A 23,076-nucleotide genomic window follows, 5' to 3' on the forward strand; every position below is an offset into this window, starting at 1 on the left:
CTTCTATGGGACAAAGAGCACCTGGTTCACATGTAAGACTCTTATAGAGTAATCTCCTCTAATTGGATGGAATGAGCTTAGTTACTACTGCGGTGTGGTCTGCAGGTGATTAATGTTATGGAGGAATGAAATTGTAACAGTTCATGAACAACGAATGATGTTCACAATCACAATCTCCAGGGTACAGCAACTCTGGTTACCTGCCTACTAACCGCATTCAACTCCTGCTCTGAACTGAACAAACAGTCAGAAGCTGATTGACACACATGGCAAAGCAATTAACGTGCAGGAAGGCTCCTGAGCTAAGCAGGGTGGGCTTGACTGGGCAGGGCTGGGGTCAAAAAGTCAGTAAGTGAGAAGTCATCCTTATACTGTGAAGCAGGGAAAATGCATCCATAGTGAGGAACACGGACATAACACCAAATCCTCCTAGATTTGGTGTAACATTGTGCCGTACACAGTGCACTATAGATAGCTTCCATTATAAGGGGAGAACTGGTCAGTTAGGTATGCAAATGGTTGAGCCGGGGACCGAGTAGAAAATGAACTGGATAAAATACTTGCTCCAAACAAGAGAAATACGACGGAAAAATGGCATCCCTGTGAGGCATATTCTGTGGCAGGAAATTAAAGAGTGCCTCTTTGTACCTAGTCCAGCCCATACTGCAGGAGAGAAAAAAAAAAAAAAAAAAGGATCCCAGACAAACAAGCCAGTAAGTGGGACATTCAGCATCCAGGTGGAACAATGCAGAGCTGGACCTGACTCCCCTGTGCGTTTGTCCTGCTGCTGTAACCATTTACCTCCCTGTCCACTGCGGCCTGAGGAAGCCCAGGCAGGATTCGCGCTTCCGTGACAGCGCAGCAGGGGACGCACAGACAGTCTGATCTGGGCACCGGGCGACCGCTCAGCATGACGTCAAAAGGGATGCCCCCAGCAAATCAGCTTTACTGAGCACTGTGACTACAGTGCAGAGACGAGAAAATGGCTAGCTTACATTGAGACAGATAGGTCAGGAGGGAGACCAGTAACATTCATAGAGGATAGCGTGACATTATACCTTAAAAAAAAAAAAAAGGAAACATTCAAAGCGAATCCAAACTAAGATTCATCTTGTCTGTGCTGGCAGAGACGTGCGGAATCAGCCGAGGGAAAACGATGCAGAGGAATGACCAGGGAATGAAAAGCATGTCCGGAACCATCCTTCACTCTGCCATTTGCTGAGAAACAAGGCCCACGATTCTACTCACCCCAACCCTAGGCTCGTAATGCCAGCCACGTGAGCAGTCCTTTACAAACAAACAGGCTCACTGAAAATAGAGTTAAATATAGTGCTTCTAACTTGCATGGAAGCCCAGAGAATCTCAGAGTGAGACATAACATAAGTCACAGATGCTGCAAACAACAAAAGCGAAATTCATGGGTGAACGACACTGATCTATAGAGTGCCCCACCTGCTAAACGGCTGATCCTATAGCTGCCTCATCACATGCTGTAGTCTGCCTCAACCCCCACCCCTCCAGGCTGGAGATGATATACCGCCAGAGACTAGATCTGCTCTAGTACTATTTACAGGTTAGTTCTGGGACTAATGTATATTAAGATGTGACTAACCTTTCAAGCCGCACAAATCCAAAGGTAGTAAATTAGTGATTACTGGATGTATTAGGAAAAGGGCTAGACATGTACTGGTTTTGTTCAGACATTCCCCAGGGAATGTATGCTTCTTGTAAAGCTGTGCATGAGTTCCCAAATGACGGATAAATGATAATGCTCCTGAATAAGAAAACATTTCAATGGTAACAGGCTTTTATTAGCTCAGATGGATTTATGGCAGTGAGAGAACCATGGAAATTGAATTGGTTGTCTTCTGCATAAATCCGCAATTAGAAGTTTTCTATACCTTACATAAAAATAATCCTGGCATAGAAACCCAAGTCAAAGTTAAAGTGGAAACGTCTGAGGCCACTAAACCCTGCTTGGTTTCATTGGAAATGAGCCCTTCTTCCCGTATCCAAAGGCTGGATCTCTTTCTTGCTGTTCCAGCAGAGAGGCAGAAGCAAGAGGCAGGAAAAGAGGGAGAACAAAGGATCTAAGGGCTTAGCTGGTGAGGCATGTGTGCTGCTTCCCAATAGGCTGTCCAAACGTGCTGTGTACAAGCGCTCACATGAGGATGTATGTACACACACGTACACAGACACACACACACACACACACACACACACCCACTGTTTCAGAGGTGACAGAACACATCAGACTGACACAGAGCCTCAGAGCTAAATCACCAATCAGCAGGGAGCACATTCTGAGCGCCCCCTCCCCTCCCCAAGACAAAACACACAGACCACCAGTTGGGTAAATACAGGACTCGGTGAAACAGACACACACACACACACAGTGACGACACGTCCTTTCACCGTGAGCTGCTTCTGCCAACACTATGTGCCAGATGTTACCAAACCATGCCGTCAGCAAACAGACAGCTGCAGCAGCAGCAGGGTTTGCCACTGTGGGGCTCCTGTGCCACCTGGCAGTGAAGGCTTTACTCGCAGGAAACTTACTGCCAATCTGGGACAGTCTGCATGGGGATGGGGTGGGGGTGAGGGGGCAAGCCTGTTCCCATGGGGCTACAATAGGGAACTACGGCTTGAGCATTTTAATGCCCCAGCCCTGCTGGCACGGCGCAGAAGGAAAATGGGCTCATAAAACCCCAGAGAGTGATGAACCTGAGGACTAGCAAGAGCACCTCTCTACATATGTACTGCTGCCAGCAAGAATGAGGACCTCTCGCTAGGACCAACCATCATGGCAGCACAATCAGGGGCTTCCCTAAGGAGGATTTAAGGCCCCATGATGCCGCCAGAGTTTACTGTTGTCACCAGATGGCAAGCAGGGGAAACAGAGTTGGTCTCAAAGGAGACACGCATCATGAAGTCAGAAAACAGTAATATGTAACAATTCTGCCTTCAGCCATGGGTTTTCTGTGACATGGCTATAATAATATTATGACAGCTTCATATAATTTTTTTTTTCTCCCCCCGTGGCTTGGATGGATAACCAGTCCAACCATCCGGCCCCTTAAAAAAAACTGTTGGGGAGAATCTGGCCTCTGGGAAGGAAAACACAGGTGGTACAATGGCAGCTGCTATTAATCAACCAAACAAAAAGAAGACACTCAACTGCACACAAAAATAACAACAATCCATCACTGGGTTTGTGGCAGACGCCCCTGAGCCTAGGGCTCATCACTGGGCTATGCCATCAGGAATCGACAGCGGGGACCGGTAAAGCTGTTCAGACTGATCCTGAATCATTTGTTGTGAGCCATGAAGTAGGGAGAGGAGAAGAGAGCCCTTAAAAGGGGGAAAAAAAAGCTGAACGTAGACTGCGGGCAAATGCCAGGAATATTACGGTCTCAAGGACGTACAGCCCAACTAACTCATGCCAACTCTGCCCAACAGCCAGAGCAGGGGCAAGATGTGGACTGGTGGTGGTAAAAAGTGAAAAAGCACCCAGTGCCTTTTTTGCAGTCTGCTTAAATGATTCCTGGCAGGAGTTGCCCTGAGTAGAAAATGAGACAATTACAAATAGAAAGTGAAGAGAAGAAATAAAAGTTAAATAAAAAAGGAAACCAAGACAAATTAATTGGCAGGGTATGCCTCACTGCAAGAGTACAGAAACTGTATAGACTAGAAGCCACAGAGCAGTCCAACCATGCGATGGGAAACTGGGATATCAGAGTCCAACTTAAGAACAGGAAAACAAACATACACCACAAAACCTTTACTTAAGGACAATGGCCCTCATTCTCGAACATTTTCTGAAGTTTCTTCTGAAATGTTTCTTACGGGCTTCGGAAAAACAACGTAAGCAAAAGACATCCGCCAAATTCATGTACGCTTGAAAATGGGGTCCTACGCAGCAGAAGTTTTCTGGGCTGTGCTCCCCCGGAAAAGTTTTCTTAAATTGAAAGCGCGTTCTCGTGCTCCTGAATTTGCATACATACACGCCCTGCTAGCTCCTTATAAGGGCACGCAACCGTAGTGACGTGTGCAGTCGGAATCGACCGAATCTACACGAAAGCAACTCGTAAACGAGTCATGTCAAAGCGGAAAGTCATGTCTATGACTTGAACGGTGCAGAGATGGACTGTTGCAGGATGTAGATGTGTCCATTCTATTTCACTATAGCTATATCAACGTGATTGAGTTTAGTGCTTATTTATTTATTCACTTACATTTGCAGTGTTCGTGTACATTACATTTAGTCATTTAGCAGACACTTTTGTCCAAAGCGACGTACAAGGGATAGAACAGTCAAGCTACGAGCAATAGATACCTAGTGTAACAATAAATACTACTTTACATAAGAAATAGAAAAACGAAATAGGAAATAAAAACGAAGTGCAGTAATGTAACTGCTATAAGTGCAAGTTAAGCACTAGTCGAAGTGCCGGTTAGGAAGGGAGGTGCTCTCTGAAGAGTTGGGTCTTCAAAAGCTTCTTAAAGGTAGAGAGGGACGCGCCTGCTCTGGTAGTGCTAGGCAGTTCGTTCCACCAACGTGGAACTACTTGAAAATTCTGGATTGCCGTACTTGCACAGACGGCAGTGCCAAAAACTAGACGAGCGCAGCATTCCGGTGTAGTCCTTTTATTTATTTTATGACATCACGGTGCCTCGTAGAATCATGACTATAGGCCTACATGTGAAACGTAATTGTTAATGATACTTTAATCCGAGGATCTGTAGAGTTGATGTGAACGCAATCACCAACGATTTCTCACAAATTCATTAACACGGAGAGTTTTCTTAAATGCGATTCCTCAAAAAACCACAAGAGGGCGCACGTGGCCATCTTGTGGTTTTTTAAGGAATCGCATTTGAGAAAACTCTGGCCGAGTTACGACTGCTAATTCGAGTTCGGAAAGTCTTCTGAAGTTCAGAGCAAATCCCAGATGAGAAAACATTCATGAATGCCAAATGTTGTCCTAAATCCAATTCAGAAGAAATTCCTCTTAAATTCTTCTTAACTGCGTTCGAGAATGAGGCCCAATGTCAGTCCATTGCTATGTAGAAGTAGTTTACAGAGAATTGTGCACATAAGTAACATACCTCCCCCTAAAAAGTGTTTTCTTGCACCAAAATGTGGGCAAATGTCATATTTATGCTCCATCAATGACCCAACAATTGCCATGGGTGTCATTTTCTATACTGGGGAGGAAACGCACAAGACAATCCAAAGAGAAAGTGCACGAAATTCAGTGGAAGTTTCCCTAATGTTTGTTTGTTTTATTATCTGATGAATGTGGCCAACTCAGTCTAAAGACAGAGTAGTGCAAGGGATATAAGTAACAGAACCACTGGCTGGGAGGTGACATTACACTTTGGTTCTCCATTTGCAAGGATAGTTCCTGGGCAGTCCTGTCAATCCTCCTGTAGTTGGGCCCAGGTTAACACTAATAGCCTGTTGCTGCATGTGACTGGTTGGGAGGAGACAAGACACACCTACAAAAGGGATAAGGAAATACAGGGGCCCCTGGAGTTTTCATGCGCTAACAATTGTGAACCACTCCTTTTTTTCTGACTTGAGTGACGTGACATCAACTGTTGACAGCAAGCAATAATCTTTGTGGTTGTGTATTAAATGAAGATCATCACATTCTTCAGAGTTAAATAGCCAAGACAAAATACACGTGTCTCTTACTGGTTTATTTGGGATGGATCCTTTCATATATTAAAGAATAAAATACACCTCCATGAGCTGCCACACATACAGTCAACACAACTCACATTTCAAAAGAACAGGTTTAATTACCAGCGAGAAACTACCAAACTGTTTGGTTTCACATTACGTAAACAACTAGGGCCTGCCTTAATCTCTGATTTTGGGGATTACCCATCTCACCACTCTGCTGAATGAAGTCTTTCTACATTTCCAACGTAACCCTGTACACAGCAGCTAGTCATCTTACTACACCCTCTGCCACTAGCTTTGCCAGTCATTACAGCAGAGCCACTCGAAATGCAGCCCTTCCAGCAACTCTTGCATAAAGAAAAAACACGAAGGGTTCAACATGGGTATGACCACTTTGAGAGTGATAAAAGCCCACACAGCACACAATCAGATACTGATCTGATAACCTATTTCATGGGACAGGAATAGGAGTGGAAGAGTAGTTGGATGGTAAGCAGGAAAAAAAAAAATCAATGTTCCAATGTTCACTTACACACAACACACCAGACTCATGAAATGAGTGTGGATCAATGGGCGATACTGCATGTGGTTTACATTTCTCGTTTTTGCAGTGATGATTTAAAATGAATGAGGGTTGGGTGCGAGCTTGTATGTGTGTGTGTGTGTGTGTGTGGTGGTTCTGAACAGCAGTGTCCTAAATAAGCTAAGGGAAATAAAATGGGCTCTCCTCAGTTCTGTCCACTTAAGACTCCACAATCACTTTACCAACATGACACCAAATGAGCCTTACTGGATAATAGTTTCAGCTCTTTGGGGTTCTGTTGTGTGTGTGTGTGTGTGTGTGTGTGTGTGTGCCTGTACCAGGGTCAGTGCCAACGGAGCTGCAGAGGAGCAGGAGCATGTGTGCAGACTTTTAGTGGAGTGCCGCCGCCCTCGGGCTGCATTAGAGAGACCTCCCGCTGGAGAAGCAGGGCACTTGGTATCAGCTGCTTGCAGAGATGCTACTCACAGCACAGTCACTCTTCCCACTCAGCACATTCGGATCCGATATGCTGCCTACATCCAGCAGCTTTACTTTCCAGTCATCATGTCGCGACAGCAGTCAAGAAGAGAGCCAGAGCAAGAACGAGAGCGGGGAAGGGGGTGTGTGTGTGTGTGCGTGTTTTATACAAGGGATATAAGGGCGCCAAAAAATAGATCCATCCTTTAGAGAGTCTAGCGGGTTTTCATGTTTGTGCATCACAACAAATCTGTACCCATGTTTGGACGTGACGTCGTAATGCTGTGCCAGAAGAATGTTAATACCAGAGCCTTTCGTAAATCAGCTGATGTCTCGCCTGTGTAGAGAAAAATGTAGCACAGCGTAATCTCAGCTATTCAAATTGCACACTGCCCTCAAGTAGCCAAGCAAACACATTAAGCGCGGCTTGGTGTTTGGGGTGTGGGTCCCTACAAACTGCATCAAAACATGGGTGACGTGCTTACCGGTTATGCAAGAGATGGGACTATCCATCACAAATACGTCAACGCGTTAATCACTGATGCGTGATTTACCAAACTAACTAAAGGACGGGAAGAGAGCCACACATACAACCAAAACAGGAAAAGCCAGTTCCTGAGTGGGTTGCTAAAGACAGGGAAGGTAGTCCATAGAACTAATGGGGGAAGTACGGAGGCTAAAAGGCATGCTAATTGACTTCCTGTGAGTAGAGCTGCCAACCTGTGAGTTGAAAGATATGAGACCCTGCCCTGTACTGCTGCCCTCAGACAGCACACCAAAGAGACGGAGAATTACATGGGTTAGAGAATAGAAGGTTAGTAGAAGGAAGGCGTGTGTATCATTTTCATACTGAGAAATATTTTAAGAAAGCCTGACTATAACATTAGGATCTGAGGCACAGGCTTAGTTTGGCAACATGAAAAGTGGGAAGAGAGTCATATACGATTCACATCTGAAAGCCAAACAGTGAGACAGTGAGACTGTGGCAAAGACAAAAGGCTGATCACCTGATTAGAGGAGATTGCATTTAACCTTCTCCTAGCCAGGTGACAATCTCCAGGTTATCTACACAGAGCTGCTAGATCTGCCTACACTACAACTGCCAAGCCAGCTTTTGTCTCTACGGTGACACTACTGTCTCCTTCAAACAATAGAACATATATAGCTGCCCAAATGGAGTAGAGAGCAAATGTGTCACCTTAGAGTCACATTATTGCTTTGTAGCAGGGTGGGCCAATGGATCCAATAGGGACTAACTGTTTTACTTTATAGCTTGGCTGTAAACCTAGCCTGACGATGTCATACTCATAATTCTAGTCAGAATATGAGTCTGATATCGCTCCATTGGGCTGTGATTATGGGGCGTGTTTCAACCGAACCAGGAGAAAAAATGCCTCTTCGCTCAATTGGTTACCTACAACCAATCAGAACAACGTAGTATGTGACCAGGGGCAGCTGATACATTACACTTTTACCGGATCCCGTAGGAAGGAAGGCAAAAACATCTTTTCGATTGACAAATGCCTTAATCGCGTTTCTCTGTTCCTCTTTCAAAATGAATGCACTGTCAATGTCTAAATGGACTCGAATCTATACATTTCAGCTCTCCAGCGGCAGCCATGTTTGTTGAAAACAAATTCAACTCGTGTGTTGGTGACGTGGTTGGTTACGTTACTGTTGATCATCTGTCCATCATCGTATAAAGCCCGCCTTAACAATTTGATTGGTACGGCCGATATCGAGCCGCAGATAATTTCTCCTCAATGGAGTAATGCCAGACCGAACTTCCCAACCAAAAAATGTGTGGGCGGGGCTAAGTTCGGTCTGGTATCCAGGCTACTGTAAACCTCCTTGTGTAAGGGCTGGCTATAAGCTGTCCAGCCCTGTAAGGTGCTCAGTGGTGAGTGTCATTCCCCCATCCTGCACACAGACCAGAGCTGCCTGTTGAGGCTGGAGGGCCCTGAGAGAGGGGAAAAACAGGCAAGCAAAGGCCAAATGGGGTTTGTTTCAACTACGCCAAGGTGGCAACAAGTGTGAGTCAATGAGGAACCCTATGACAATCTGTTTTAGCCCAGTTTCATGCTCTGACTCATTACACGACAATAGTACATTGGGGCATGTTCAAGTGTGACGTGAGGAAACAATCTGTGGAAGGGGTGGAGGGAGGGCCCTGTGAAACTGAGTGAAATGCTTTGTTGACTGTGATGGAATTATTCATATCCTTCACAGATTACGAAAGAACCAGATTCCACAAGACCTTGAAAAGCATTCACGAAGGTATAGTGGCTTGAAATGTGCTTCAACCAGAAATTCCTGAACCATCACACATGCTTTGGTACAATGTCCTCATAGTTTTCAGAGGTGTGCCAGGGCTGTCCTTGCGTTCTGAAAGATAATCCTCTCCGGCTCACCATCAAGGCAAGTGGCAACTGAAATACAATCTCTACAGGCCTGCAGGCACTGCAAACCTTCAGGGCTGTTTCAGGTGTCCCCTCTCATCACATTTTAAACCACTATACCTTCGTGAATACTTTTCAAGGTCTTGTGGAATCTGGTTCTTTCGTAATCTGTAAAGGTTATGAATAGTTCCATCACAGTCAACAAAGCATTTCCCGTAACTATGTCAATAATTTGGCCTTTTGTCCCTTGCCTGTTTTTCCCCTCTCTCAGGGCCCTCCAGCCTCAACAGGCAGCTCTGGTCTGTGTGCAGGATGGGGGAATGACACTCACCACTGAGCACCTTACAGGGTAAGGCTAGGTGCAAAAATAAGTCTTCCGATCCGGAGCAATTTTGCTGAAGGCCTTGTCATCCAGGCCTCTCTGTCTCTGTGTGTGCGTGTGTGTGTGTGTGTACATTGCTTGCACTCCAAACAGCCAACAAGAAAAGCAGTGTGACTGCTTCATTTACTAGATTTAATGCAAAACAAGTGAACACATCTGTGAAAAAGGATTATGAGGGACACACAAAACCATTGTTAGGAAGACATAGCAAATACATGAGTATGTGATAGAGGTGCACTCTAAGCACTCTATAACAAAGTAACAAAAGGTTCACTTATTCTATGAAACCTTTAAAGAGCTAGTCAGTTGGAGGATGAAATGTGCCTGGAGATTTGGCAGGAGATGCTCGCAAGAGACTGTGCGTGGCCTAAGAACATGGGAGCAGAGCTGGAAGGGCTGGTGGGGGGTGGGGGTGGTGGAGCAGATTCTGCTGGTTCTGATTAGTTGTGTTCCAGTGTTTTGTTTGTTTACTGGGACAAAAGGGATGAATGACCGCAGATACTGCTTTGTGGCCGTGGGCACTGTGCGGAACAGCTTGTTCTACGCTGCAGGAGATCGCAAGGGAATGCACAAGGCAGAGCCCCTCGCGACAGGACACAATCTGAGGATGTGCAAAGCGCTTTCATCCCGTCCCCGTGAGAGCACCAAGGACGGCACAACCATTTACTTCTGCAGTCAAATGCGCTTTGTTGCACAGTTATGTTGATACGGGCCTTAATGTAATAAGAGATCCAACAACAGTGAGGGACAATCCACGCAATCCAACCCGTCCCTTCATACTCTTCCTGAGACACAATTGATGGTTTGTACTGTAGGACACCCAAGCAGGCATCCAAGGACTCACATGGGGACACACAGCATCACAGGACATTATTTCAAATTAAACAGGAAGTACTCGAATCAGAACAAATCAAGAACGGAAGGCAGACTATTAAAACATTCTGTATACTTTAAGGTTCTGAAGGCAGGTGGGCCAGGAGTGAGCAAAGGAAAAAAGTGCTTAGCCAGCTAGCCTTAAGCCAAAGAGTGTCAACTTTCATGAGACATGGCTATGTTGATTTCATTCAACAGTCAGGCCAACACAGCCGAAGGATTTCAAGCCTAACCTAATCATGTGTTACATTCTCCATGACAGTCAAATGAGAGGCATGCATACCCCTCTGTATGCGTTTCAAGGGCTTCATATATCTCTTCCTGAGCTTAGGCCTTAGATGTACAGTGTAAGCAAAAGCGTGGAGAGACAGCCCAGGCAGGAAACAGCTGAGAAAGCTCACATTCACTCAGCGTAAAACAAAAAGACCGCCCCATTATTTCTTTAAACAAACTGGCTGATTGTATCCCCATGTTACACTGCAACTTTCACAGGTCAGAATTGGACTGTGCCTAAGCAGAGACTCTCTCACAGTCAGAGGAGCCAGACCCAACAAGTGGGCAGAGGGAGAGGCTCGGAGTAGTACGAAATTAAGCATTCAGTCCCATTACTCGAAAGACCGAAAGGCCCACCAACCGTACAGCAATTGAAAGAGCAATTTCAAGTCAAAAGTGGAATTCACACATGAGTGAGCTCTTTAACCTCTGCCTTTTCAAAAACACAGATTGTAAACATTTATTTGCTTATTTCGGGGCTCTAATTATAGTATCACCCAAGGGAGCGCTGAAAAGAGACAGAACAACACATACATAAGTCCAGTGGCCACAGGATATCTGAAAATACATGAGGTTTGCCACATGCACAGCCCGTCTGAGGGAAGAGGAGAAAAACGATAGAGGCAGACAGCATCACAGTTCAGTCTGCTCCTAACAAACTCAGGACAGGAGACCGTTGCATTTAGCCTTTAGATGCTCACAGTGTGTGCCATAAAACTCAATTTATGGCCTATATATAACCTGTTCGAAAATGCTCAGCCGAGGGAGATGGATAAAAAGGCGCTTTTCAATTAAGCAGCCAAACAGTCTGGGTCACGACTTCTGCTGGACGAAAATAATAGACAGTACTGCTGAAGCCTACCCAGGATCCTCAAACAAGCACGTCCCTCATGACCTGCTCTATAGGGACAGAGCAGTTAACTTAATAAACCCATGCTGTATGGCCTGCATGCCACTGGATTCATGAATAAGATACACTGTTAGAGAACACAACAGGCTATGCTGAGAAAACTGAATCGACCTCAAGGTTGTTTGAGGTTCCTCAAAAGACAAACACATTTGTGATCAACTCACTCATTTCATAGAAACTGTACAGCCCAAAATACTTATGTACCAAATATTTCAAGCATTAGGCTACTGGAAGACAAACAAAGGTCGTAGGCCCTGTGACTATTGTCAATAAAAACAACAATGTTGACCATGTTTACAAAAAATATCTACAAAAAAATAAAAACAGATTTAATTATGCCATTACTAAACGTTGTACAAAGTGGTACTTTCTGGGCTGTGGAACCAAGGACAAAGTACCTCATCCCGAAAAAACAAGTAGGAAAAAAATGCATATAATAATGACTCTGTCCTACATAAATCTCCAAAAGGGATTCTGTGAAAGACCCACAAAATATAGGATTGCAGTGGCAACATAACTCTTGGTTTTGCGCAAAATAGACTCTCGACTGTGGCTGGTGTTTGTGCTAACATGTGCTGCATTGTAGAGCGGAGTGCATGAGTGGGCGTCAGACTTCCTGTGGATTCTTGTCTGGCCAAGCAGCCCTTATCTAGAAACACTGAGACAACCAGAGAAGAGAGAGGAAAGTGTGCGTTAGAGAGCGTTAATGCACGTCAGGCCGAGGTTTGGCTGGCCCTGCCAAGGATGCCATCTCCACTTTCACTCTTATGGTGATGCTTGCGTGGGAGGCGGGGCAGCAAGGCTGTCAAGACAGCCTGGAGATCTTCATGGGAGACTGTAGGCCTTCCACAGATGTGAGGGTGGACAGTGTCCTCCTTGGGACAAACTGCCTGCTGTCTGGCCAAGTCTTCTCTGAGGAATATGTGTGTGAATGCAATTACCTAAATGGTAATCAAACCAACCAACACTTTTCCTGTATGCTCTCAATTAAAACAGCCCATTTCACTCTCAACACAGTTAGAATGAAATGTTCTGCAAGGGTTGCGCGCACAGGCAGGATATGCAAAAGAGCAGACCCTTGCAGGTTGCACTTTCAGATCACAGCGAGGACTGCAGTCATTCAGACTGGGTATGCAATCAGTTCTAAGATTACAACTAGTCAAGTTAGACCATGCTTAGCTTTATCTCCTACATCTCTCCAGAGGATTGTTTGATTTACATGGAAAGGAAGAACTCAGATAAGGACATGAAATATTCATTCACCACAGACATCGCTGTCGCCATCAAAAGGGTGCCACGACACTGCATATGTCCAAATAAAGCCAGCTCAATCTTCAACTTAGTAAGCCACTGACCATCTTGAAATCCTTTCCTTGAAACCATCAATCTCATCAGATAAGGCAGATAACTTTTTAAACCAAGCTATTTTTAAAGCAGTGATGGCTTGGAAAATTGCAGCAACAGGATCCTTTAGATATAATGTACAAACAAGCAATGTATAAGAGGTGAGGTCATAGGGCCAGCCTGAAGTTATCTATGACAGCGAGTGATCTCCTGGCAGCTGTGCAGAGGATCCCGAGGTCAGCCTTAAGAAGCAGAAGATGAGAGCTTATTCCTGCACCCATGGAGAGACTGAGGTCTGTCACTGAGCACTTCCTTTGCATGGCGGATCTCAACAACTTGCACCTCCTGGAGAATGTCCTTCCAGCACTACTTCTGTACTGTGCAGCACTATCAATTTCATAATTAACATTTATAGAGAATAACAGAGTATAGGATGGCGATATATATACACACTCCAGTGACCATACAAGTCACTTACTAGGTCTCAAAGACAACCTACCAACAAAGCAACAAACATTTTTAAACCTACAATTGTATTTATTTATTCATTCTTTTGAACAAATTTGAATTAATTAACATTAACAACTGCCTAAGTGTGACTTCACTTGTGCACTAAAGTCTGTCTACATGGAAAGCACTTAAGTGTCATTGTTGGGCCTTGTTCAGACATGCAGAACTAGCTCTTCAAGTCCCATAAAAGCACTTTAAAAGACATTAATGGCAGCCTCCTCATCTGCTCTCCCTGTAACCAGCCTGCTAAAGTTGTAATTAAATCCAACATCAAATGCATGGTAAAGCTCCAAGAGGTTCCTGCCACTGGGGAGGTTTCAAATGCGCTCGGAGGATGTGGTGGTAAGTCTACCTCAGTCTACCTGCCAGGAGGGCCCCTTTATAATCATGGGCCATAAAGATGGCACCCTCAATAAAATCTGTTGTGCACCTGATAATTAAAAAAATTTGAACTCAAGTACCCACTAGGCTCATCAAAGTGTCTTTGATTATTGTCAATTTGTCTGTAATCTGAGAAAATACCAAAGATTAATTTGTTGCCTGAGGAGGTCAATGTAGTTCTCTATGATTGGTGCACCAGGGCATAAGGATCAAATGTCTAAATAAAAACTGTCCTGGAAGAAGGTCTCATTACTTTGCACACTGTCTAGTTTGTCTTATAGACAGCCCTTTTTGTCCCACTAAGCAATCAGTCCCTGGTTGACATTCCAGTCAGTCAGGAGCAGTGTGCGTGTCTCACAAATAAACCCATTAATTACGCGACAGTTGGAATTAAGTCTGAGTCAGGTAGCCATCTTTAATCCCCCTCTAATTCGGGTTTGGGGGAAGCATAAAAGCTTATAGACTTCTCAAAGACCACAAGAAAAACTTGGGTAATATATATATATATATATATATATATATATATATATATATAAAACACGTCTGCCAAGTCGTAACCTACAATTTTCAATACCCCAAATTATGCCTCTAAAAAAACCTTTGGGTGATGTCTGATTTTAGAACAATGTGCGTTAGAAAGCAAAAGGGAAAAAGTAAGTCAGCTCGGCAGTAAGGCAAAGCAAATTTTAAACAAATGCATGGAAATGAAAGTAATAAAATAAATTAGGCACATTTGGTTTTCAAAGGAGCAAATAAACTCCACTCTGCTACCACACATCACACACATTTCCAAATGGTTTTCTTATTGCAGTAGACAAATAATCCCATCAATCCGATCAATTCACTTTCCCTTACCTCATAGGACCAAGCGCACTGCACCCCAGCGAAGCGGTGCACGCAGCGGCCCACCTCCACGTCCTCATGTGTGGTGTACATCTCCTGCAGGCACTGGCGGATGTGGGGCACCATGCGCCGCAGCACCTCGCGGCTCATGATCACCCCCGGGCCACCCATGCAGAAGTTCTCGCCAGGCTCCAGGGCCAGCTTGCCCAGCTCGTCCCGTGCGCCCATGCCCGTCTGGCCCAGGAAGATGGCCTCGCTGCTGTTGAGGCTGCGCAGGAAGCTTTCCAGCCGATTGCTCTTGATGTAGACGTCGTCGTCGGCTCGCATAAACCACTCGAATTGGTCCAGGTAGTGGTCGTGCATGTACTTGAGCATCATGAAAGACTTCTTCTGAGGTGGGTACGAGTCGTCCACGTTCTTCAGGGCCACGATTGGTAAAGGGAGACTAGTGTCTGAGCCTTCACTTGAGAAGTACTCCACACGGCCTGGTATGGTGCGAGCCCAGGTCCTGCAGGACACAAGACATCCACAACACAAAACTGTAAGACTTAGGTAAATAAGACCACTGGTTTCATTTCTACACCAAAATAGGTTGTAGACTAAAACCAAAGATAAAGTCATGGGAATTTACCCTGTGACTGAATATTATTTAAAACTAGTCATGAAGGTTTTCAAAACATTCAGTGAACACTTCCATATTAGTCTTCATCAGACCATGTCTGAAGTGCTGGATTAATCAAGTATATGTAATCTTCAGATCATCTCAGTCATTTCACATCCTTGTTTGTCTTCTGCGCAGATGTGCGCTCATGTTTGTTCCAAAATATATATTGAGTTTTTCACATGACCACGTTTGCAAAGAGAGCACTGTTCAGTTTGCAAACTTTTTCTTGGGACAACACTTAATTGCATAAAAAGTCTGGACTGCATAATACAGTGTCCTTGACTAACTGAACCTCGATTATAGGAATTTTATAGCAATTACGTCTCTGTTTGATCACATTTTATCATTAACAGTTGAGCTTCATAAATACAACGTGGGTGCAATCCATAAACCTTTTGTTTTAATTCTGTGTGGCTTGCAGATCAAGGCAAAATTATGATACTGTTGGACCTCTATTATAAGTAAATGTATTCAGTTTTGCAGATGCTTTTATCCAGAGCAACTTAAAGGTCATGTTAGGTATATCTTTTACCTTGGTGGTGTTGACTCCTGCTATACCAGTTTAGCTACTACACACTATATTTGTCACAATAGACCTAGGAGAAAATGTTGTCAAATACAATGATTGATATGTTGATATTGAAGAATGGAACACCACGAATATAAATGTAGGCTAGCAACAGCCAATAGACCTGTCAAGGGGTAACCGTGAAGCGGCAAGGCGCCCTGTGCCTCTTACGTGCCCCCAAACACACAAGTGTGGTGGACCCCTGAATCTATTTACACGTTTGTACTATGACAGGTTGAAAATACTTGAGAATACCACATTTTAAAAAGCTGTCTTTGTTTATTGTAAAGGATGACCAAATGTTAGCTAGAAGATTAAGAAACCAAGAACGTGATCCTGACACCTAAAGATTCCGCTCACATCGGTTGGGCCCCGCTTCAAATGGTTAGTGGCTAAGAGGGTAAGTGGAAAATAAATTTGCTCCGATGACTACCGTTAAGACTAGCAAGAAGGTAACGTTAATGTTAATTCAAAGATTAAGTACCTTTAGTTCTGGACAACATTTCACCATGTCCATAAAAAATACTACAGTAGGACGACGCTTTATTAATGGAATAAGTCACTCCGTTAACAAAGAACATGCTAACAGACACTTTAATGTTAACTAATATGATTGTCAAAGAGGAAATCTAACTAGCTACTTCTCTAGCTAACGGAGAGGCAATAGCTGGCTTTGTTTAGGCATTGAAATATTTCCACATACCTATGTGCCGCTACAACACGGGTGTCCAGGTACTTCTGGGCAGTCATGACGCCGACAAAAAGAAAATTGCTGGATGCCGAGGCTGGCTTCTCAGTTGCCAACACACCGTTATCTTGGGGTGGCCATACCAGCCCACCACCGTAGTCTTTCCTCGGTCCTCTATGTATCCCACAGCCGCCGGTGCTTGCTTTGCGTTTTTGACCAGCTTTCTTCAACTCGGTGGCCCTTGGCAAAATAAGTCTGGAAGCCAGAGTGAATCCGACAACCAGTCCCAAAAGAACACTGAACCATGCTCTTCGGCTTCTCCCTGCCATTCCACTAAATTAAACCAACTTGTGCTTGCTTCTTCTTGTTGAGGGAAAGGTATCTTACAACGACAAATAAAGCAGCTACTTTGAACGACCCTCCAGAAAGCTGGGCTCGCACTCTCTCATGATAAGAAAGCCATTCTCCTGCCACTGTTAGTCCAATTGATGCTGGTTTGCCTCAATCCTCTGTAGCTAGCTAACCTTATACCACGCAACACCGCAGTGTCCACATACCCTCCACCTAAGCCGTCCTCCAGTTCTAACCGCTATGATCCTTTAACATTCCAGCACTATCACTTAATAGTAACTCCCTATCAAATTTACATTTTCCTTTTAGCCCTGAGAAACGTCCCCATTTTCCCTACTATCTCGCCATTGTGAAAATGCTCAGTTCCCCTGCCTCGACACGGCTTAACTGTATGGTTTGACCTACTGGAGTCACCGTAGGAGAGTACTGACTGGCTGTGGAAAGCAATTACGTATGTTGGCCCTCCTTTCACCCCTCCCCTAACCCGCTTGCTATGACGCTGTAACGATAGTTGTATTGACGCTCAAATGTGTGAATTTTATGTCACTGTGTGCAATATGGTAATGTACACTCGCGCAAAGGTACAAAGAAACGAAAAAACAGCTAACAAGTTATGTACATCAAGAAAGACTATATATGTGTCATGTGGAAACTGAGTTTAGGCTTATTTTTGGGAATCTGCTTAAACTGATTGTATGAAGTGATATGAGGTTGAAATAAAGGAAGAAAGCTTATTGTGATGATGTAATTTAGATGAAATGCATTTTATAAATGTATATAACTGATTTTTATACATTTGAGAAGGGAAGGTTCTAGGTAGCCTACTTTTATGCACCAGGTTATTGGGGGCCTTGCGACTATGACCACAACATTTCTTATTTACTTTTGTAGCACTGCTGACTTTAAACTCTCCACCCCGTCTGGCATCTGTTGAATTTTCTCTGTCCATGTTCATCTAGTAGGCCATGTGTCAGGGCAGCATGATCTCTAGTTGTTATGGCAGCGGGATGGACCAGTGATAACAGTTCGATAGTTTAATCACCCAAGGATAGTACTTGAATGTGGGCAGCTGTGCGCTGTTTATGTATACCTAGGAGATGGTGAAATAATGTTGGGGTGTATCTGAGATATTTCTTATGTTTCTATTGCTCTGGAGATGTGTTCTAATTTAGATTTTAGGAGATATGTAGGCTTACAGATATGTAGGGTCCTCTCTTGGCACAGGCGTGACTCCATGTAGGCTATAATACGTTTTGATATCTGGTCTTGAAGAAGATCCAACCTCACCCGTGTTTTTTAAGGGGGATTGCCACAACTCTGAAGTTGGCTATGCTCTACTTAAGTTTCTCTATTGCCCAAAACTCAAGGAAAAAGACCAGTCAATGACAATCAAATTAATTATAGTAGGCTAGTTCCCCCAGCATCAGCTTTGGGCAGCAAATTTAAGGCATGTTGCTATACATGCCTAAATTATTCGTATTCCTTATATATCCTTAAGTAGAAATTATATATTACTTTATACGAGTTACACAAGCATTCAAATGCACTCCATATATAACAGTTATATGTCAGGTATAAGGTAAAATATGACGGACAACCTCTCCATGCTGCCTTGGATTTATTTGAGAAACCTCAACAAGACACAAACGTTCAGCTATTGCCATCTAGTGGTTAATATCAGCAATGACTAGAATTCAGGAATTGTTGGCTGAAGGATTTTATTGTAAAACTAATTGCGTGCAAATAAATGATAAAAGGAAAACATTTTGATCAACCAAAACATTTAGGCAAAACAAATTCTATAACAGAGCGTATATTTTAAATGGTTAGAGAAGTATTGTTGGATTGATATGCAAGAAATGCATTCATACAGCACTGTAAAGCAACATAAATCTCATTTATTTAGTTTCTCTAGTGCAGTGTTTCAACTACAATGAATAAAAAAAATACACAAACCTTGACTGATTTTCAGCCCACCCCAGTGGCATGACTGCCATTTACAAGGTAGGCGTCATTCAAAAGCTGTCCATCTTACAATGTCATGCTGCCGTAAAATGGCTAGCCAATCCAGTAAAGTAATAGACTGGTTCCCTACACAGACTACAATGATGTACTGGCATGAACCTGTATTGACATTTAAGTTTAACAAGGCCAAGTAGTAGTTTTGCCTGATCTGCATACAACTGCTGCTGCCATCGAGAAAATACAATACGGTGACCATGAGTCTCATTTAGGAACATAAGACAATGTCAGAGATCTGATCTTAACATTAAGTTCCTCCTAAGGTTACCTTCCACTGTCATTTGATCTTCAGCATAACTACATTTGTGACCCAGTCAGATAAAACAGTAATACAAATTTTGATCACACCATTAGTCAGATATAATGCTGGAAAAAAACAGGTAATGCTTGGGTAGTGCAAAGCCTTGGTTGGAAAAGATGGTCTCTGTCAAAGTTAATGGTTTGGTCACTTTTTAGTATACTAGTATATTAGTATACTAGTATACTAAAAAGTAAACTGAGACCATGCACTTGTTTAAACCATGATTCTTCAAAGCTCAACCATGACAGAGAGAAAAATGCTATGAGAATTGGACCAATATGTCTGGAACAGTGTAGGAGGTGACAGCTTCATTCAGTCAAAAGTTTGGCAAAATGTCAGAGGAGAAAGGTCTCTGTGACTGCTTCCCTCTGACTAACTTTAACCTCATCCGCCTGCTGATGGGCCTCTTCTCCCTGGTCTCCAAGCGCAACTGCCTCCTGCACCACCACTCAGGGGACTGTATCCTGCAATTAACATCAGCATGTAATCATGCAACTGGACACCATCAAATACCAAACAAGCCATGCCCGTTAAATGCTAAAATATATGCCATAGACCCACCATCATTGCGCAGAGTCTTTTTATCAGACTTTGGCTTCAGCACTGTGGATGAACTGGCTTCATCAGAATTCTGCAATAACAACAGCAACCAAATTAATATTACAGAAAGTTTTCATAGGAAATAAAATGAATACCAAATAAACTAAGCACGGTCAAAGACAGGACAAGTTCATACCATACAATCAGTATTGCTATAAAACATCTACAAAAGGGGATAAATGCGTTCTGCGTTACAAGAAAGTACGTGACTGGCTTACCTGTGAAATCTTTGAATTTCCTTTGAAACTCTTTCCTTCTTTCATACTCTCCCACTTATCTATTTTCTGTTTGCTCTTCTCTTCGTCAAGCTAAAGTAAACATAACACAATTTTTGTAAGGTGTGTCTGTCAACCGTGGTTCACCTTTTAAATCCAGAATATCAATCGTGTCTCACCTCCCGTTGCTTTTCAAGGAAAAGAGCAGCTTTTGCATCTAGCTCCTCTTGCATCTTTTTCCGTGCGGCTTCCATTGCTTCTTGACGCCTCACTACAGATACAGGATCTAAAGAAGAGACCAAAACAACATACTCAGTCGCAGTAATCAATTTTATTGACAATAGTAAAGGAAATGATAATCACAGAATATTAACGTAAGAGAACATTCTGACCTGGGTCTCCAGAAGTACCACTCTGCTCCTGACGGGGCCTTTTCTTAAGCAAGTGTTGAAGGACCACATAAATTCCAATACATAAGAACACAAGATACCAGCCATACTCCGACAACAGAACAGCGACTGCAAACACAAAGTTTAGTATTTTAGTAAGAGGTTAAAGATAGTTAGCGGACGCGTTCAACATCACAATCTGTTTATGTGTAACGTTAACAGTCCTATAAAGGGTGGACGCTTTCTATATGGAATAGCTAGCTAACGGTGCTAGGTAAACATGACAATCAAAACAACAAATTTAGGACAACCAAATTAGATATCTGTGCATTTTTCTGCCGCCAATTATCCACTGACTTGTCTACGACAGCGTAAAGATAACACCTAACAAACGCTTACTTTGGAGGGTTCGATCAATTTAACGTTACAGCGTAAAGTAAGCTAACGTTAGCTAGTTCGTAGGATAGTAACGTTATACCGTTTGACTGAAGGAAACTTAAATCTTGGTTTTTCAACGTCGACTTGATATCAGCTGTATCTTCGTCTGCCTCCATTTTCTCCAATACGCGAACAAATCCCCTTGCAAGTACTGTCAAATTGCAGTACACAGCAGTAAACGCTTTTTTCCACTTTTAAAACGGACTTCCCAAGTTAGTATTATCTAGCTAACTAGCTTCCAAGCTGGTGTGTCTCATTTCCTGGTCTGCATCCGGAACACATTTGATGACGTGGAGAGTTGCACTTGGTCCGGGAAGAAACGGAACTGAATGACCAATAGTGTAGCCACACTCTGGTGAAATCAATGACTGAAAAGCATTGTGGTAAATTCGCAATTTTAAGGACTTAATATTAGCTTGATCAACGTCTCTGGCTTAATTCACCCACAGCATTTTCAGATATCTACTCGTGCAATTAGTTATAACCCTGTCACGAAACTGATAAACACGTAGTATGTTGGTACAATGATACCTTGACAGCCAGGAGTCAATAGAGTCTGCGTAGTGATATGAGATCATAATATTTCTGTAACGACCAAACCATAACAGGGTACAGAACAAAGTAAACCTTGCTAAACATTTTGCACGGAAAAGAAAACATGGTCATAATATTTACAAAGATCTTTATTTTTTAAAAAAGGTTTAATTTTGTATCTTACAAAGCAAAAAAACATAAAAAAAGGACAAAGTAATACACTGATACAATATCCTCTCAGGATGTAGAACAGAAACTGAGCATCCATCTCAACTTCACAAATCCTTAATCAACTCCATTCATGTTTGATTCATCGTCCATGTCATCTTCCTCTCCACGATCTTCACCCTCCTCCTCCTCCTCCTCCTCAATCGGTTCTCTTACAAGACCCTGGTCCATCGGCATCTCAGATTCAGCTTGCATGGGCTCGCCCTCCTCCTTGCCACCGCCCTCTTCTTCTTCTTCCTCTTCCTCCTCCTCCTCCTCTTCTTCTTCTTCCTCCTCCTCCTCCATGCCTTGCACACCTGCTATACATACCAAAAAATGCAACTTGGACACAGAGGCTTGACAAACAACCATACCCAATCATTAAAAATTTAAAGTGTTTAATGTTTGAAATTTAAAGAGGTACTGTACACCTCAATGTGTTTTTTGAGCTGTAAATTAAAAGATATGACTGCACTGTAATGAACACATCAAATATGGTGTTAATATTGACAAAACATCCATTTGTATTAAAAAGGGCATGTTATCAGTCGAAAATGACTCAACACACCATCTACGGTTTAAAAATCACCCAAGGCCAATATATATAAGAATGTTAACACCCTCCTGTACGGTAGCCTTCTTTCATCCCTCCCTGCCCATCGCCCACTTTTTGTTTAGCATTCTTTAAAATGCTAAACTTTAATGGCACTCCATGAACTGCATCCATCCTAAAGGTCTTTGATGCATACTTGTACATCAGCACAATATGGGAGTAGCCATTTCCAGTTGTTACTGGCACATATAAAATGCAGAGTTGCCAACTTTCAGGACAACCGACAGGAGAATCATTGAGATTGACCAAAACAGCTGTATTCTTTGTTTTGTTGCATGAGGTGCATTGAAGTCAATGGAATTTTTCTTCATGCTAGAGAGACAGAACATTAAAGCATGTCTCACGCCAAAACTAGCCAGAGTTGGCAACCCCGAAAATGCTTAGCACAATGAGAATTATTTTAATAGACCTTGAAGATTTTGATGATTAATGCATGTACAGACAGTACATCATCCACACCTCTCTACAAGCATTGTGCCCAAAAAACCCACCTTGTCTGAAGTCTCGTCCTGGAATTTGACCAGATTGGAGCATTCCCTTCAGCCTCTCCACTTCTGCCAGTGATGTTGCACTAGCAATGGCATTCTAAACAACAACATGTGGACATTAGCAACATTTCCTAACCAAGATGACAGAAACAGAAATAAATACATGAAGGACACAATCTACACATGCCTTTATAGCCTCCACATCAGCAGGAGTGGGCCCTGCCCTTTTCTTGTCAGCCTGAAGTACAGCCCCTGGGGTGAACCTGAAACACACACACTCGATTTAGAAGGCATAGTTCAGCTGCATTGCCTCTTAAACCTTTCAACCATCGCTTCGATCTGTAGTGTAGCATCTTATCTTTGTCAATAAACTGATACAAGGCAATTCCTT

At 43.2% G+C, this 23,076-nt stretch overlaps 3 protein-coding genes across 4 annotated transcripts in view; all 3 read right to left on the reverse strand.

The window, feature by feature from the left end:
* The window catches only part of chsy1 (chondroitin sulfate synthase 1), a 37,703-nt gene extending 20,392 nt beyond the window's left edge, over nucleotides 1-17,311 (reverse strand). The window contains exons 1-2 of the mRNA XM_042705525.1: nucleotides 16,543-17,311; nucleotides 14,620-15,115 (exon numbers count right to left, since the gene is read on the reverse strand). Coding sequence (XP_042561459.1) covers nucleotides 14,620-15,115; nucleotides 16,543-16,856 — 810 coding nt within the window. The 5' untranslated portion in view covers nucleotides 16,857-17,311. The remainder of the gene's footprint in view (nucleotides 1-14,619; nucleotides 15,116-16,542) is intronic.
* Nucleotides 17,312-18,579: 1,268 nt separating this feature from the next.
* Nucleotides 18,580-21,140, reverse strand: selenos (selenoprotein S). The gene is made up of 6 exons (XM_042705526.1): nucleotides 20,884-21,140; nucleotides 20,409-20,534; nucleotides 20,196-20,302; nucleotides 20,020-20,109; nucleotides 19,763-19,832; nucleotides 18,580-19,665 (listed from the first exon to the last, which is right to left on the reverse strand). Exons 1-6 carry the CDS (start codon nucleotides 20,957-20,959, stop codon nucleotides 19,586-19,588), a joined length of 549 nt encoding a protein of 182 aa, XP_042561460.1. The 5' UTR covers nucleotides 20,960-21,140; the 3' UTR covers nucleotides 18,580-19,585.
* Nucleotides 21,141-21,508: 368 nt separating this feature from the next.
* Nucleotides 21,509-23,060, reverse strand: LOC122130766 (major centromere autoantigen B-like). Of its 2 annotated transcripts, none has more exons than XM_042705528.1 (3): nucleotides 22,873-23,060; nucleotides 22,689-22,782; nucleotides 21,509-21,901 (listed from the first exon to the last, which is right to left on the reverse strand). In XM_042705528.1, exons 2-3 carry the CDS (start codon nucleotides 22,729-22,731, stop codon nucleotides 21,663-21,665), a joined length of 282 nt encoding a protein of 93 aa, XP_042561462.1. In that variant the 5' UTR covers nucleotides 22,732-22,782; nucleotides 22,873-23,060; the 3' UTR covers nucleotides 21,509-21,662. The 2 variants fall into 2 exon arrangements, with proteins under 2 accessions (XP_042561462.1, XP_042561461.1); XM_042705527.1 differs by having other exon boundaries at nucleotides 21,509-21,904; nucleotides 22,873-23,057.
* Between the last annotated feature and the right edge of the window lie 16 nt (nucleotides 23,061-23,076).

This window comes from Clupea harengus, unplaced genomic scaffold (genome assembly GCF_900700415.2).
Source record: "Clupea harengus unplaced genomic scaffold, Ch_v2.0.2, whole genome shotgun sequence".
NCBI lineage: Eukaryota > Metazoa > Chordata > Actinopteri > Clupeiformes > Clupeidae > Clupea > Clupea harengus.